Source organism: Meles meles, chromosome 9 (genome assembly GCF_922984935.1).
Source record: "Meles meles chromosome 9, mMelMel3.1 paternal haplotype, whole genome shotgun sequence".
NCBI classification, from domain to species: Eukaryota; Metazoa; Chordata; class Mammalia; order Carnivora; family Mustelidae; genus Meles; species Meles meles.
The window spans coordinates 14,412,359-14,426,213 of record NC_060074.1 but is presented as its reverse complement, the minus strand read 5'-3'; the positions used below and the strand labels follow the sequence as shown (position 1 = coordinate 14,426,213).

General features: G+C 35.8%; 1 protein-coding gene across 1 annotated transcript in view; it reads right to left on the bottom strand.

Annotated features, from left to right (window-relative positions):
* Nucleotides 1-13,855, bottom strand: part of BMPR2 (bone morphogenetic protein receptor type 2) — a 210,823-nt gene that overhangs the window by 46,700 nt on the left and 150,268 nt on the right. The window contains exons 4-5 of the mRNA XM_046018542.1: nt 2,192-2,302; nt 1,361-1,452 (exon numbers count right to left, since the gene is read on the bottom strand). Coding sequence (XP_045874498.1) covers nt 1,361-1,452; nt 2,192-2,302 — 203 coding nt within the window. The remainder of the gene's footprint in view (nt 1-1,360; nt 1,453-2,191; nt 2,303-13,855) is intronic.

Below are 13,855 nucleotides of genomic sequence, written 5' to 3'. Positions count from 1 at the left end.
CCAAGATAATATTCTATGGTTTTAATTAGTATTTTTTTTTCAATTTAATAAATTGGACATCTTATTATACATTTAAAAGTTACATTTAATTCCTTTGTGAATTGGCACTTCATTTTTTTTTTTAAGATTTTATTTATTTATTTGACAGAGATCACAAGTAGGCAGAGAAGCAGGCAGAGAGAGAGGAGGAAGCCAGCTCCCCACTGAGCATAAAGCCCGATGTGGGGCTCGATCCCAGGACCCCAGGATCATAACCTAAGCCGAAGGCAGAGGCTTTAACCCACTGAGCCACCCAGGCGCCCCGGCACTTCATGTTTTTTGTCTGTTTTTTATGGATTGTTTCTTTTATTGATTTACACCAGCTCTTGAACAATTCTTTTTCATGTGCTGAAATGCTTTTTTGGAATCTTTTAACTTTGTGTATTGTACTTTTCTCCTAAACAGAAGGTTCCTAAAATGTTTTATATAATCAAATCTATCACATATATTATTTAATAGTCTCTAGTTTGGTGATCATAGTTTACTTATTCTAGTAATGATCATAAATATATTCATCATGGTAAAACTTTAACATAGGTTCTGAGATATTACGAAATGAAAATTAAATCCAACATAATACACAACAGTTGTATGTACCTATAAAAATACATAATATATGCAAAGACGGAATATTCATTAGGCATATACTACGGACTGCTTAAAAGCATATTCTTTTCAGAACCTCATCTCTTTATTCCCATATCATTGCAGTCTGTACTCAAAGATCATCTCCTTCCTAAATATATTCTGTCTCCTTTCTAAATATACTCTCTTTACCAACTCCCTTTCCATATTTTTATCTTATCTGCTTTACTTTTTTCTATAGCATTTACTACTACTACTAGAAATAATATACATTTATTTGTTTAACCTGTTCGTAGACTCTTTTCCCACTAGAATATAAACCACAAGGGGAGCCTGGGTGACTCAGTCAGTTAAGTGGCTGGCTGACTCTTGATTTTGGCTCAGGTCATAATCTCAGGGTCCTGGGATGGAGCCCCATGGTGCACAGGGCCCTGAGTTCAGCAGGAGTCTTCTAGAGATTCTATCTCTCCTCTCCCTCTGCCCCCCCCACCCGCCCCGCTCTCTTTCTCAAATAAATAAAACTTTTAAAAAAGAAAGAAAGAAAATAAGCCTCAAGGAGACTATCTGTACTTCACCTATATCCTCAGTGCTTAGAATAGGCCTTGGCACTAAGCTGATAGTTAATAAATGTTAGTGGAATAAATGGATGAATGATGTAGTGATTGAATAAAGTTACTGTCTCAGATATACTATGACAGCAGAAAGAACAGCCCATAATATCTAAGAACAATCTTACCTCCAACAGTTTCAGATTATCTAGGTCAAGAGAGGGTTCTGATGCTGCCGCCTCCATCATGTTCATACTGTGAAGACCTTGCTTACGGTCTCCTATAAGAGTGGGAAAAAGAAGTTACCAAGATATGGTTCTCCTAAAATGAAGATCTTTATCATACTTTTTAATTATATTTAGTTAAAAAGAAGGGCTACAAAAGGGAAGGCAGCAAGATTTATGCCCAATGTCACCAAGAGTAAAACTATTTACTAAACTAAGAGTCACCTATAAATGAAGAATGATGAATAATTAAAATTAAAGCTGAATTTGGGGAGATAATTTCAACAACAGACCTTGTTTAAAATATTGCAGAAACATTAAAGGTTTTATTAAAGTTATGCAAATGAATGAATGGGTACTGATTTCCTAAAAAGCTCATCAAACCTAAAGTTCAATATAACTGACTGGACAGTGATGATACTAAAGAATTATTTATTTATTTATTTAGATGTGAAAAATGGTATTGTGGTTAGTCCTTATATTTCAGAGATAATACTAAACAGTTTTTTACAGATAAATGATATATGTGATTTACTTCAAAATAACCCACTACCACAGAAGGATGTGGTAAGCAGGGCTATGGATATATGGGTGATATATGGATGATATATAGATGTGATAATCATTGAAGCTGGGTGAGAGGTATTTTGGATATTTTTGAAACTTTTCACAAAAACTAGGAAAAGGGTTTGTTAAAAGGTAAGGATGGGAGCAAATAGATTTTTAAAAAGGAGAAAACTGATTCCGATTAAATGGTGTATTTAATAAACAATAGGAAAAAGGTAATATTTTTACCTGTCAGCATCCTGTATCCGAAGCATAAGGCAACTATCAAAACAGCTAATACAGAGACTGATGCCAAAGCAATGATTATTGTCTCATCTCGGTTAAATGAATGAGGTGGACCTAAAATAAGACAAATTTAAAAACACAGTCATCTTTTTTTCCGTAGTTTGTTAAATACTGTCAGAAAGTCTGTGTCAATATATAGTCAAATCAGCAATGTTTTTGCATCAAAGGAAATTAAAGAAAAATTAATAATAAATCTGTGGTAATTGCAAATTATATATTTTTAACCACACAAATGATCTTATACAGATTTACAACACTGAAACATCTGTTGGTTGTGCTTATTATTTGAATATCTATTATATCATGGAACAGCACAGACAGAATAATAGAATATTTAAGAGAACAGTTTTTGGAATCACATTTGATTTTAAATCTTGATTCAACACTACTCTCTCAGTGGCCTTTAGCAAGTTATTTGGCTTTTCTTCAGTACTTATTGGATTTTAATAGACTTCAACATATTGATAATTGTACCTACTTCCAAAATACAAAATAAGTTATAGGAAGAAAGCTACATATAAAAACTCATTTTACCATGAGATATCAAGTCACACACAGTAGGGTGGCTACAATTTAAAAATTTTTAATTTGAATTATCATTAAATGCAGTAGAAAACATTTTGGAAGTTCTTCAAAAAGTTAAACATAGAATTACCAGAAGACCTAGGAATTCCACTCCTAGGCATACCCCAAAGAGTTGAAAACAAGTATTGAAACAAACACTTCTACAGGAATTTTCATGGTACCACTAATTATAATAACCCAAAGTGGAAACAACATGAATGTTCATAAACTGATGAATGAATAAACAAAATGTACTATGGACTGAACTGTGATCCCTTAAAATTCATATGTTGAAGCATTAACCCACAAGGTGATGATTTTTGGAGATGGGTCCTTTGGGATGAGGTTTAGATGAGGCCAGGGGGGTGGGGACTTCATGACAGGATTAGTGGCCTTATAGGAAGAGCTATCAGAGGGCTTGCTTTCTGTCTCTACCATGTGAGGAAACAGTGAGAAATCAGCCATCTGCACACCAGGAACAGAGTTCTCAATACAACCTAACCATGGTAGCACCCTAATCTTGGACTTTTAGCTTCTAGGATTGTGAGGAAATAGATTTCTGTTGTTTAAGCCACACGGTCAATTCTATTTTGTTGTGGCTATAAAGGGTAGCAGAATACAGTATCCCCAAAGTAAGCCTCTTTGGCATGACTATCTTGAGCTGCGTATTTTTAACAAACACCAAAGAAACTCTGAAAAATAAGAAGTTGCCCTTTTGTGAGAGACATTTACATTTATAAGGAAAATCTCCATTTGTAAGGTATCTCCCTCTCTGACCCAAGAAGAGGAAAATGACTAAAACTCTAGCAACATTCATCAATAGAGAAGACATGGACTTAAATCTGCACAGCAAACATATACTCGTTTACTGTGCTTTTCCTAGTAACCTACCATAACTGGTATTACTTTAACCTCCTCTCCACCCCCTTTCCTTTGGCTTAACTAGAGACAGTATTTGGGGTGGCGACTTGGGCCATTTTACGGAATTACTCAGTTTTTCTGGGTACGTCCCATGTATGCAGGAAGTGTATATGTTATTAAACCTGTTTTTCTCCTGTTACACTGTCTTTTCATTATGGTGGTATAGGAGACATGACACCTTCAGCGAAGAACCTAGAAGGGTAGAAGAAAAATTATTTTTCCTCCCCTATGGCTGCTGGAGCAGACTGATACAGTGTAGTGTATTTTTTTTTTTTTTTAAGATTTTATGTATTTATTTGACAGAGAGAGATCATAAGTAGGCAGAGAGGCAGGCAGAGAGAGTGAGAGGGAAGCAGGCTCCCCGCCGAGCAGAGAGCCCCATGTAGGACTCGATCCCAGGACCATGAGATCATGACCTGAGCCGAAGGCAGCGGCTTAAACCACTGAGCCACCCAGGCGCCCCCAGTGTAATGTATTTGTTACAACTGACGAACCACTATTGATATACTAACTAAAGTCCATAGTTTACATTAGCTTTCACTCCTCGTGCTGTATAGTTCTAAGGGTTTTAACAGATACGTAATGCCATGTGTGTGTTCACCAATACAGTATCATACAGAATAGTTTTGCTAACCTAAAGTGTCCTGTGCTCCACTTATTCATTCCTCAACTCCACCTCCCACTAGACTCTGGAAACCAATATTTTTACTGTGTCTATAGTTTTGCCTTTTCCAGAAAGTCATATAGTTGAAATAATACACTATGTAGCCTTTTCAGACTACCTTCTTTCACTCAACAATATTCATGTAAGTTTCCCCCATGTCTTTTCGTGGCTCAATAGTTCACTGCTTTTTATCAGTTAATGATATCCCATGGCATGGATGTGCCAGCATTTATCCACTCACCTACTGAAAGACACCTTGGTTTCTTCCAATTTTGGCAGCTATGAATAAAGTTGCTATAAACATTCGTATACAGATTTTTGTGTCGACATAAGTTTTACGGGATGAAGTAATACATCATATGTTAAAATGTGAAAAAAGTTACTTCCAATTTTGTTTAGGGTGTAAGAAAATGCAAACAAATTTTATTTCCACCCTAATAATAAGCCAAGACACCTAACAAGACACCTAATAAACCTACAAAATCATAGCTTTTTTTTTAAAGTTCATTAAGAGCTAAGAACACAAGGAAGCCAATGTATTAAGATACTAGTATGTGACAACACCTTTCTAAGACAGAAGAGACCTAAAACTGCTTTTATCCTTGGTAATGCAGTTAGTGGAAGAGGACACCACGCACAGATGTGGGTAGAAAGAAACAGCTAAATATTTAACAAATTCTTAAGGCATAAGAGTACTGGATAGCAGATAGCTAAGAATATCTAGGGGCTGTGAACACATAAAGAGCTTGCAGATACCTACTAACTCTTTTCTATAGGCCTCTACCAAGTAGTCACAAGCCGAAAACTGAGAGAATCCCATTATGTGTAGGTACAAAAGGCCTGCTAAAGCCTGAGAATAGGTCAAGAAAGCTAAAGTAAACCTTGTGGGCATGCAGGCTTTCACTGATTACAACAGTGTCCACCTGGGGCTGGGTAAGGACTATTAAAGTTGAGAGAGCTCTTTCTTGAAGTGCCAGAGTATAGGGCTTACCAAAGAGTGAAGGCAAAGGAGAACTAAGAGAAATCCTATTAAGCACTGATATCAAATCCTACTGAGGTGAAGGTTCCTCCTGCCCTCAGAGCATCTGAAACCTATAATGAAATGAATCAAACTGAGGCAACAACAAAGCCCAGATAAAGCTCAGCTAAAAGAGTTCATTTAGCCCCTCATTACAGTAGCTTGACAAAACAGGGTGTATCCTTTCCTCAACATAAATAATATTTATTTTACAATCATTCTTCTTTTATCTGCAATGTTCATTATTCAACCAAAAGTCAAAAGATGTGAAGAAGCAAGAAAATATGGTTCAATGTCAAAAAAGAAGTCATCAACAGAAACAACATTGATGATGAAAGTATCAGAGACTTAAAAAATAACAATGAAAAATGTGTTAAAAATACAGTGGAGGGGTGCTTGGGTGGCTCACTCAATTAAGCATCTACCTTTGGCTCAGGTCACAATCTCAGGGTCCTGGGATCAAGCCCCACATTACCAGGGTCCCTTCTTAGCGGGCACTCTGTTTCATCCTCTCCCTCTGTTCCTCCCCCAGCTCATGTGCGCATGCTCTCTCTCTCTCTCTGAAATAAATAAAAATCTTAAAAAAATAGTAGTGGAAAAAGTGGACACATGAATGAACAGATGGAAAATGTCAGATGAGATAGAGAAATTAGAAAACAGCCAAATGGAATTGTTAGAAATTAAATGTATGGTAGTGGACCTAAAGAATTCTTGTGACATAATTATCAGCAGAAAAGATACCACTGACAAAAGAATCAATAAATTTGAATACACATCAACAGATTATCCAAATTATATCACAAAGAGAAAGAGAGAGAGGAAAAAAGAGAATCCAGTATCTACAAGACAATATCAAATGGCCTAATATACATTAATTAGAAACACAGTAGGAGAGGCAGGAAATAGTATAGAAGAAACACTCAAAGAGATAATGCACAAGATGTTTTCGAAACTGATGAAAGACAACCAACCATAGATTTAAGATCAGTGAACCCCAAGCAGGGATAATTGCAAAGAAAATCTTACTGATGTACATCCTAGTCAAAGTGTTTAAAATCAACGATAAAGTATTTTTCCAATCTACAGATAATACTTTAAACAAGATTGGAATTACTATATCCAACTTTGTGGTCTGGTTCTTTTCAATTAACACTGTCCTATATCATTAAGAATTCTTTAAGATCCCAATTTCTGTTGTTTATACTTCACTGCCTTTAAAAATAAGCTTGTGAAAAAAAAAATATAAGCTTGTGAACATCTTTCTGTCTGTTCACTGAGTAGGGCATATCTGTTTATTAAATTTTTGACTGCTTATCAATTACTAGAAAGTTGTGTTAAAATCTTTTATTATAATTAAGACTATTTTTTTTAGTTGTATCCATTTTTGGCTCATATATTTCAAAGCTATATTGCTAGCTGTATACAAATTTTAAATTGTCCTATCTTCCTGTTTAATGAATATCTGTCATTAAAATGTGACCCTCCTTGTCTCTGGTAATGTTTTTCTTAAAGTTCATTTGATCTGATACTAATATAGCTAATATTTTTTCCCATCAACTTATTGTTTATCTTTCTGTATCCTTATGTTTTAGATGGATCTCTTATAACTAAATAGTAGTAGCATTATTATTCTTTTTAAAAAATTTTGTTGACATATAATTCATATAACATACAATTCATTAATTTAAAGTGAATAATTCAGGACGCCTGGGTGGCTCAGTTGGGCAAGCATGTAACTCAATTTGGGCTCAGGTCGTTATCTCAAGCCCCATGTATGTCAGGCTCTGTGCTGGGTGTGGAGCCTGCTTAAGATTCTCTTAATTCTCCCTCTCTCTCTACCCCTTCTTCTCCTTCTCCAAAAAAAGAAATAAATAATAAATAAAAACAAAGTATATAATCAATGGTTTTTGAAATATTACATTATTGATTTTTTTTAAATTGTGAGGAATATATAGACATAAAATTTACCTTTTTAATCACTCATAATGGTACAAGAGAGTGGTATCAATAACATTTACAACACTGTGCAATCATTATCACTACCTGTTTTCAAAATATTTTTATCACTCCAATGAGAACTCGGTAACTATTAAAAAATAACTCCCCGGGGCGCCTGGGTGGCTCAGTGGATTAAGCCGCTGCCTTCGGCTCAGGTCATGATCTCAGGGTCCTGGGATCGAGCCCCGCATCAGGCTCTCTGCTCCGCAGGGAGCCTGCTTCCTCCTCTCTCTCTGCCTGCCTCTCTGCCTACTTGTGATCTCTCTCTCTCTGTCAAATAAATAAAATCTTTAAAAAAAAAAAAAACAAAAAAAACAAAAAAAAAAACACTCCCCGTTCTCCCCTTCTTCCAGCCCCCGGATCTCAAATCTACTTTCTGTCTCTATGAATTTGCCTACTCTTGATATATCATATCAGTGGAATCATGTAATACTTGTTCTTTTGTGTCTGGTTTATTTCCTTTAGCATAGCATGTTTTCAAGATTCAGTCATGTTGTAATATATAGCCTATCTTTGGAACTAGAGCGTATCATGCTTAGTGAAATAAGTCAATCAGAGAAAGACAACTATCATATGATCTCCCTGATATGAGGACATGGAGAAGCAACAAGGGGGGTTAGGAGGATAGGAGAAGAATAAATGAAACAAGATGGGATTGGGAGGGAGACAAACCATAAATGACTCTTAATCTCACAAAACAAACTGGGGGTTGCTGGGGGGAGGTGGGATTGGGAGAGGGGGAGGGGGCTATGGACACTGGGGAGGCTAAGTGCTATGGTGAGTGCTGTGAAGTGTGTAAACCTGGCGATTCACAGACCTGTACCCCTGGGGATAAAAATACATTATATGTTTATTAAAAAAAAAAAAATTTGGAAGGGGAGGCGAACCCTAAGAGACTATGGACCTTGGAAAACAACCTGAGGGTTTTGAAGGGTCAGGGGTGGGAGGTTGGGGGAACAGGTGGTGGGTAATGGGGAGGGCACGTTTTGCATGGAGCACTGGGTGTTGTGCAAAAACAATGAATACTGTTATGCTGAAAAAATAAATAAAATGGAAAAAAAATTAAAAAAAATATATATATAGCCTATCTTTTCACTTTCTTGATATGTGTTTTAAAGCACAAAAACTTTTAAATTTGATGATATCCAAATTGTCCATTTTCTCTTTTGTCACTTGAATTTTGGTGTTATATGTAAGAATTCACTGCTAAATCCAAGGTTATTAAGATATGCCCCATGTTTTTTTCTAAAAGTTCTATGGTTTTAGCTTTTTATAGTTAGGTTACCAATCCATTTTGAGTTAATTTTTGTATATGATGTATATCCTCATGTTTTAAAATCAATCCAATTATCTTTGTCTGTTAACTGGAGTGCTTAACCCATTTACATTTAAGATAATTATTGACATCTTTTTGTTTATTTCTATGATCTTATTTTAGATAATTTGCTCTTGTCCATCTGCTTCCTGGGCAGCAAAAAGGCATTGGAATATTTTTCCAACCCTCCCAATTATTTGGTAGTGATGGATTATATTTTTAATTCCCCTTTTTAAACCCCATGAAAAATTATTATGAACAAAAGTGTTGGCAAAGAGAACTTTCATATACTTTTGCTTGTAGTCCAAATTGGCACAACTTCTTCGGAAACAGTTTAACTTTACTTACTAGAGCTGAAGATACATATACACAATGACTAAGCAATTCTACTCCTAGTTATATACTTTGGAAAATTTCATGCACATGTGAACTAGGACATATGTTCAAGAATGTTCATAACTGATTTATTCATAGTATACAAAAATTAGAAACAACTCAAATATTTATCACCAAGAGAATGGAAAAGTAAGTTGTGGTATAGCCACACAATAGAATACTACATAGCAATGGAAGTGACGTGCATTCATTATATTTTTAAAAAGACAAACAAACAAACAAAAATTGCCAGAAGAATTATAGCTTTACTCAATAGCACAAATTTTAAAACACCATATTGTGTGGAGGATCAAGAGACCAGAGAAGATGCTATGATTTAACTGTTCAAAAAATGGAACTATTAAACTACATTAAACTTGGGCATATATTAGAAAATAGAGGAGCTATAAAGAAAAGCAAGGAAATGAGGAAATGATTATCATTAAGAGAGTAATAGCTATCTTTATGAAGGAGATAAATCCTTCATCTTCACATCCTTTATGAAGGAGTTGTGATTAAGAAGAGATACAACACAAGGGTCATCTGGAATGTTCTCTTTCTTGACATGGGTTTCATGATATTTTATGTTAAACTATGTTTTATATATATTTTACCATAAAATACTTATGCACAGAAAAAGACTAAAAGGAAATGCACTAAAATGTTAAAGATTTTGAGCAATTTTTGTAAATGTATTTTCTAAATTTTCTACAATTAATATGCACTATTTTTATTCTAGGCAGAAAAAAACCCAACAACTATCATTTTTAAAAAAGATTTTATTTAATTATTTGAGAGAGACAGAGAGCACAAGCAGGGTGGGAACAGAAGGACATGCAGACTGCTCACTGAGCAGGGAGCCCAATATGTGGGTCAGTTGCAGGACCCTGAGGATCATGACCTGAGCCAAAGTCAGACTCTTAAATGACTGAGCCGCCCAGGCATCACAACCACCATCTTTTTATTTTATTTATTTATTTTTTTTAAGATTTTATTTATTTACTTGACAGATGGAGATCACAGAGAAGCAGGCAGAGAGAGAAGAGGAAGCAGGCTCCCTGCTGAGCAGAGAGCCCGATGCGGGGCTTGATCCCAAGACCCTGGGATAATGACCCGAGCCAAAGGCAGAGGTTTAACCCACTGAGCCACCCAGGTGCCCCTATGAGATGTATCACTATTATCCTCAATCTTCAGATGAGGAAATTGAGACAGAACAACCATCATTTTAAAAGAGCTTACCTCTTGCTCTCTAAGGGCTCACACTGTAGGACCAGTTTCCATGTATGAGTTGTCCTTTATATTAGTGGGATAGAAAATGTTCCTGCTTTGTTACCACTGAAGAATTATCTAAATCACTATGTTCAACACCTGAAACTCACGTAATATTGTGTGTGAATGATACTCAAAAGAAAAAAAGAAAAAGAAAAGAATTATCCTCCAACACATACTTTTGGTGTCCCAGCCTCCCTTAAAGTCTGAGTTTAGAAATTCTAATATCTGATAACATAAGATATACTAAAGAAACAAAAATCCTCCTTAAACTCTATGCCAAACAAACTGCAGAATAAAAAGATAGTTTTCACTTACTTTCCCTTGTCTACAAAATACAAACATGCCACAGGCATCTTATCAACTTCAGAGCAATTTCATGTTGTCATCTTTGAATCGTACTTTATATTAAATGGCCAGAAGGTTTACCCAAAAGATAAGCTATTATTCTCTGTTTGCTCCTTATTCCAAAATATTAAAAGATAAGATTATTAAAACAGGCACATAGTAAATCAAATGCACAGGGCTGTCTAAATCTTAGAGGTATCATCAACATAGGATAATCAAATGATTTCTCCAGAATGAACTACAGAAGTAAATAAGGAGGAGACAAAATCACTTAAAAAATGCTCTTAAGCACACTTAAACAGTTTTGTGTAATTGTGGGCTGTTGAAAAATCATAGATCAGCTTGATATGAAACCAAAAGGTCTGGGATATTGTTTATCAGCAGAAGCTTGAGGTTTATCATGAAGCCACCAAGAATACTGCAAATAACAGATTCCAAAAGGAATAAATGCTTTTATAAATCAAGAACTGTTCCTCATGTGTATGCCTATTCAAAACACACCTTGTTCAGCATTATCTAAGTCAATGGCTTTGTTAATGACATCTCCAGATGACAAAACAGTAACTGACATCCAAACTACACAATTTCCCCTCCTGCAAAAGAGTCATACTGCATTCAGTAGAATTAATGAGCATGGCACTATCTTTAAAATAAATAATGGGATCAAATTCTTTATGGGTAGCACCCATAAAAAAACAGGGTCCAGCAATCTAAACAAAAAAGCTATTTATTCTACAATGGAATTCAATATATTTTGTAGTTATTACATGCTCTTCTACTACTAAAAGGAAACTTTAAATCACTAAAAAGATGAGAAAAGCTGTACCCAGTCTTAAAAAGGATAGTTGAACCATAAAAAAAAGTTGTAGACGGTGTGATTTAAATATGCTTCATAAGAACATACATAGAAGGCTTCCCAGGGGAATTCTATCAAACATTTTAAAGAAGAGTTAATACCTATTCTTCTCAAATTGTTCCAAAAAATAGAAGTGGTAGGAAAACTTCCAAACTCAATCTATCAGGCCAGCATTACATGTTTCCAAAACCAGACAGACTACACTAAAAAGAGAATTACAGGGCAATATCCATGATCAACGTGGATGCAAAAATTCTCAACAAAATACTAGGAAATCAAACTCAAAAGGACATTAAAAGAATCGTTCGCCATGATCAACTGAGATTTATTCCTAGGCTGCAAGGGTGGTTCAATATTTGCAAATCAATCAATGTGATATACCACATTAAAAGAAAGGGTAAGAACCATATGACCCTTTCACAACAGATGCAGTAAAGCATCTGACAAAGGACAGCATCCATTCTTTTTTTTTTTTTTTTTTAGATTTTTTTATTTATTTGAGAGAGAGAAAGAGATAGAGAGCAGGGGGAGGGGCAGAGGAAGATGGAGAGAAGCAGACTCCACGCTGAGCATGGAACCCTACACAGGGCTGGATCCCAGGACCCTGAGATCTGAAATCATGAGTAGGCTGTTTATCTGACTGAGCTATCCAGGGGCCCCCAGCAAGGGGTACCTGGCTGGCTCGGTCGGCTAAGCATTCTACTCTTGATTTTGGCTCAGATCATAATGCCCAGGTCATGGGATTGAGCCTTTTATGGTGCGGGAGTCTGCTTGAGATTCTCTCCTTCTCCCCACTACACATACCCCTGCTTGCACTCTCTCTAAAATAAATAAATCTTAAAAACAAAAAGAAAAACAACAAAGTAGGAATAGAGGGAACATATCTCAATGTCAGAAAGGCCATATATGAAAGACCCAAAGACCCACAGTTAATATAATCCTCAATGGGGAAAAACTGAGAGCTTTTCCTCTAGGGTTGGTTCGGAACAAGACTGGGATGTCCACTCTCACCATTGTTATTTAACACAGTACTAGAAGTCCCAGCCTCAGCAATCAGACAACAAAAATAAATACAAGGCATCCAAACTGGCAAGCAATAAGTCAAACTTTCACTATTTGCAGACAACATGATACTCTGTAGAAAACCCGAAAGACCAAAAAATTGCTTGAACTGATACACGAATTTAGCATAAACCACAAATGATACACGAAGTTGCAGGACATAAAATTAATGTATGGAAATTGGTGGCATTTCTATACACCAATAATGAAGCAACAGAAAGAGAAATCAAGGAATCAATTCCATTTATAATTGCACCCAAGACTGTAAAATACATATGAATAAACCTACCAAAGAGGTAAAAGACTTGTACTCTGAAAACTACAGAACGCTTACGGAAGAAACTGAAGATGACACAAAGTCATGGCAACTAGGTGGCTCTTTGGTTTAAGTGTCTGCCGTCAGCTCAGGTCATGATCCCAGAGTCCTGGAATCAAGTTCCAAATTGGGCTCCTTCCTCAGCGGGGATTCTGCCTGTCTCTCTCCCTCCCCACTGCTCATGCTTTCTCTCTCTCACACACATATGTAAATAAAATCTTTTAAAAAAGGGGGGGGGGGGGAGAGGGAAAAAAATGAAGATGACACAAAGAAATGGAAAAACATCCTAAGCTCTTGGATTGGAAGAATAAATATTGTAAAAATGTCTATACTACTCAAAGCAATCTACACATTTAATGCAATCGCTATCAAAATACCACCAGCATTTTCGACAGAGCTAGAACAAACAATCTCAAAATTTTATAGACTCACAAAAGACCCTGAATAGCCAAAGCAATCTTGAAAAAGAAAAGCAAAGCTAGAGACATCACAATTCTGGACTTCAAGTTATACTACAAAGCTGTAGTGATCAAGATATATGCTACTGGCACAAAAACAGACACACAGATCAATGGAACAGAATAGAAAACCAGAAATAGAACCACAATTATATAGTCAACTAATCTTTGACAAAGTAGGAAAGAATATCCAATGGAAAAAAGACAATCTCTTCAATAAATGGTGTTGGGAAAACTGGACAGCCATATGCAAAAGAATGAAACTGGACCACTATCTTATACCATACACAAAAATAAATTCAAAATGGATGAAAGACCTATATGTGAGAGAGGAAACCATCAAAATCCTAGAGGAAAACACAGGCAGCAATCTCTCTGATACCAGCCAGAGCAACTTATTACTAGACAGGTTTGAGGCAAGGGAAACAAAAGCAAAAATGAAC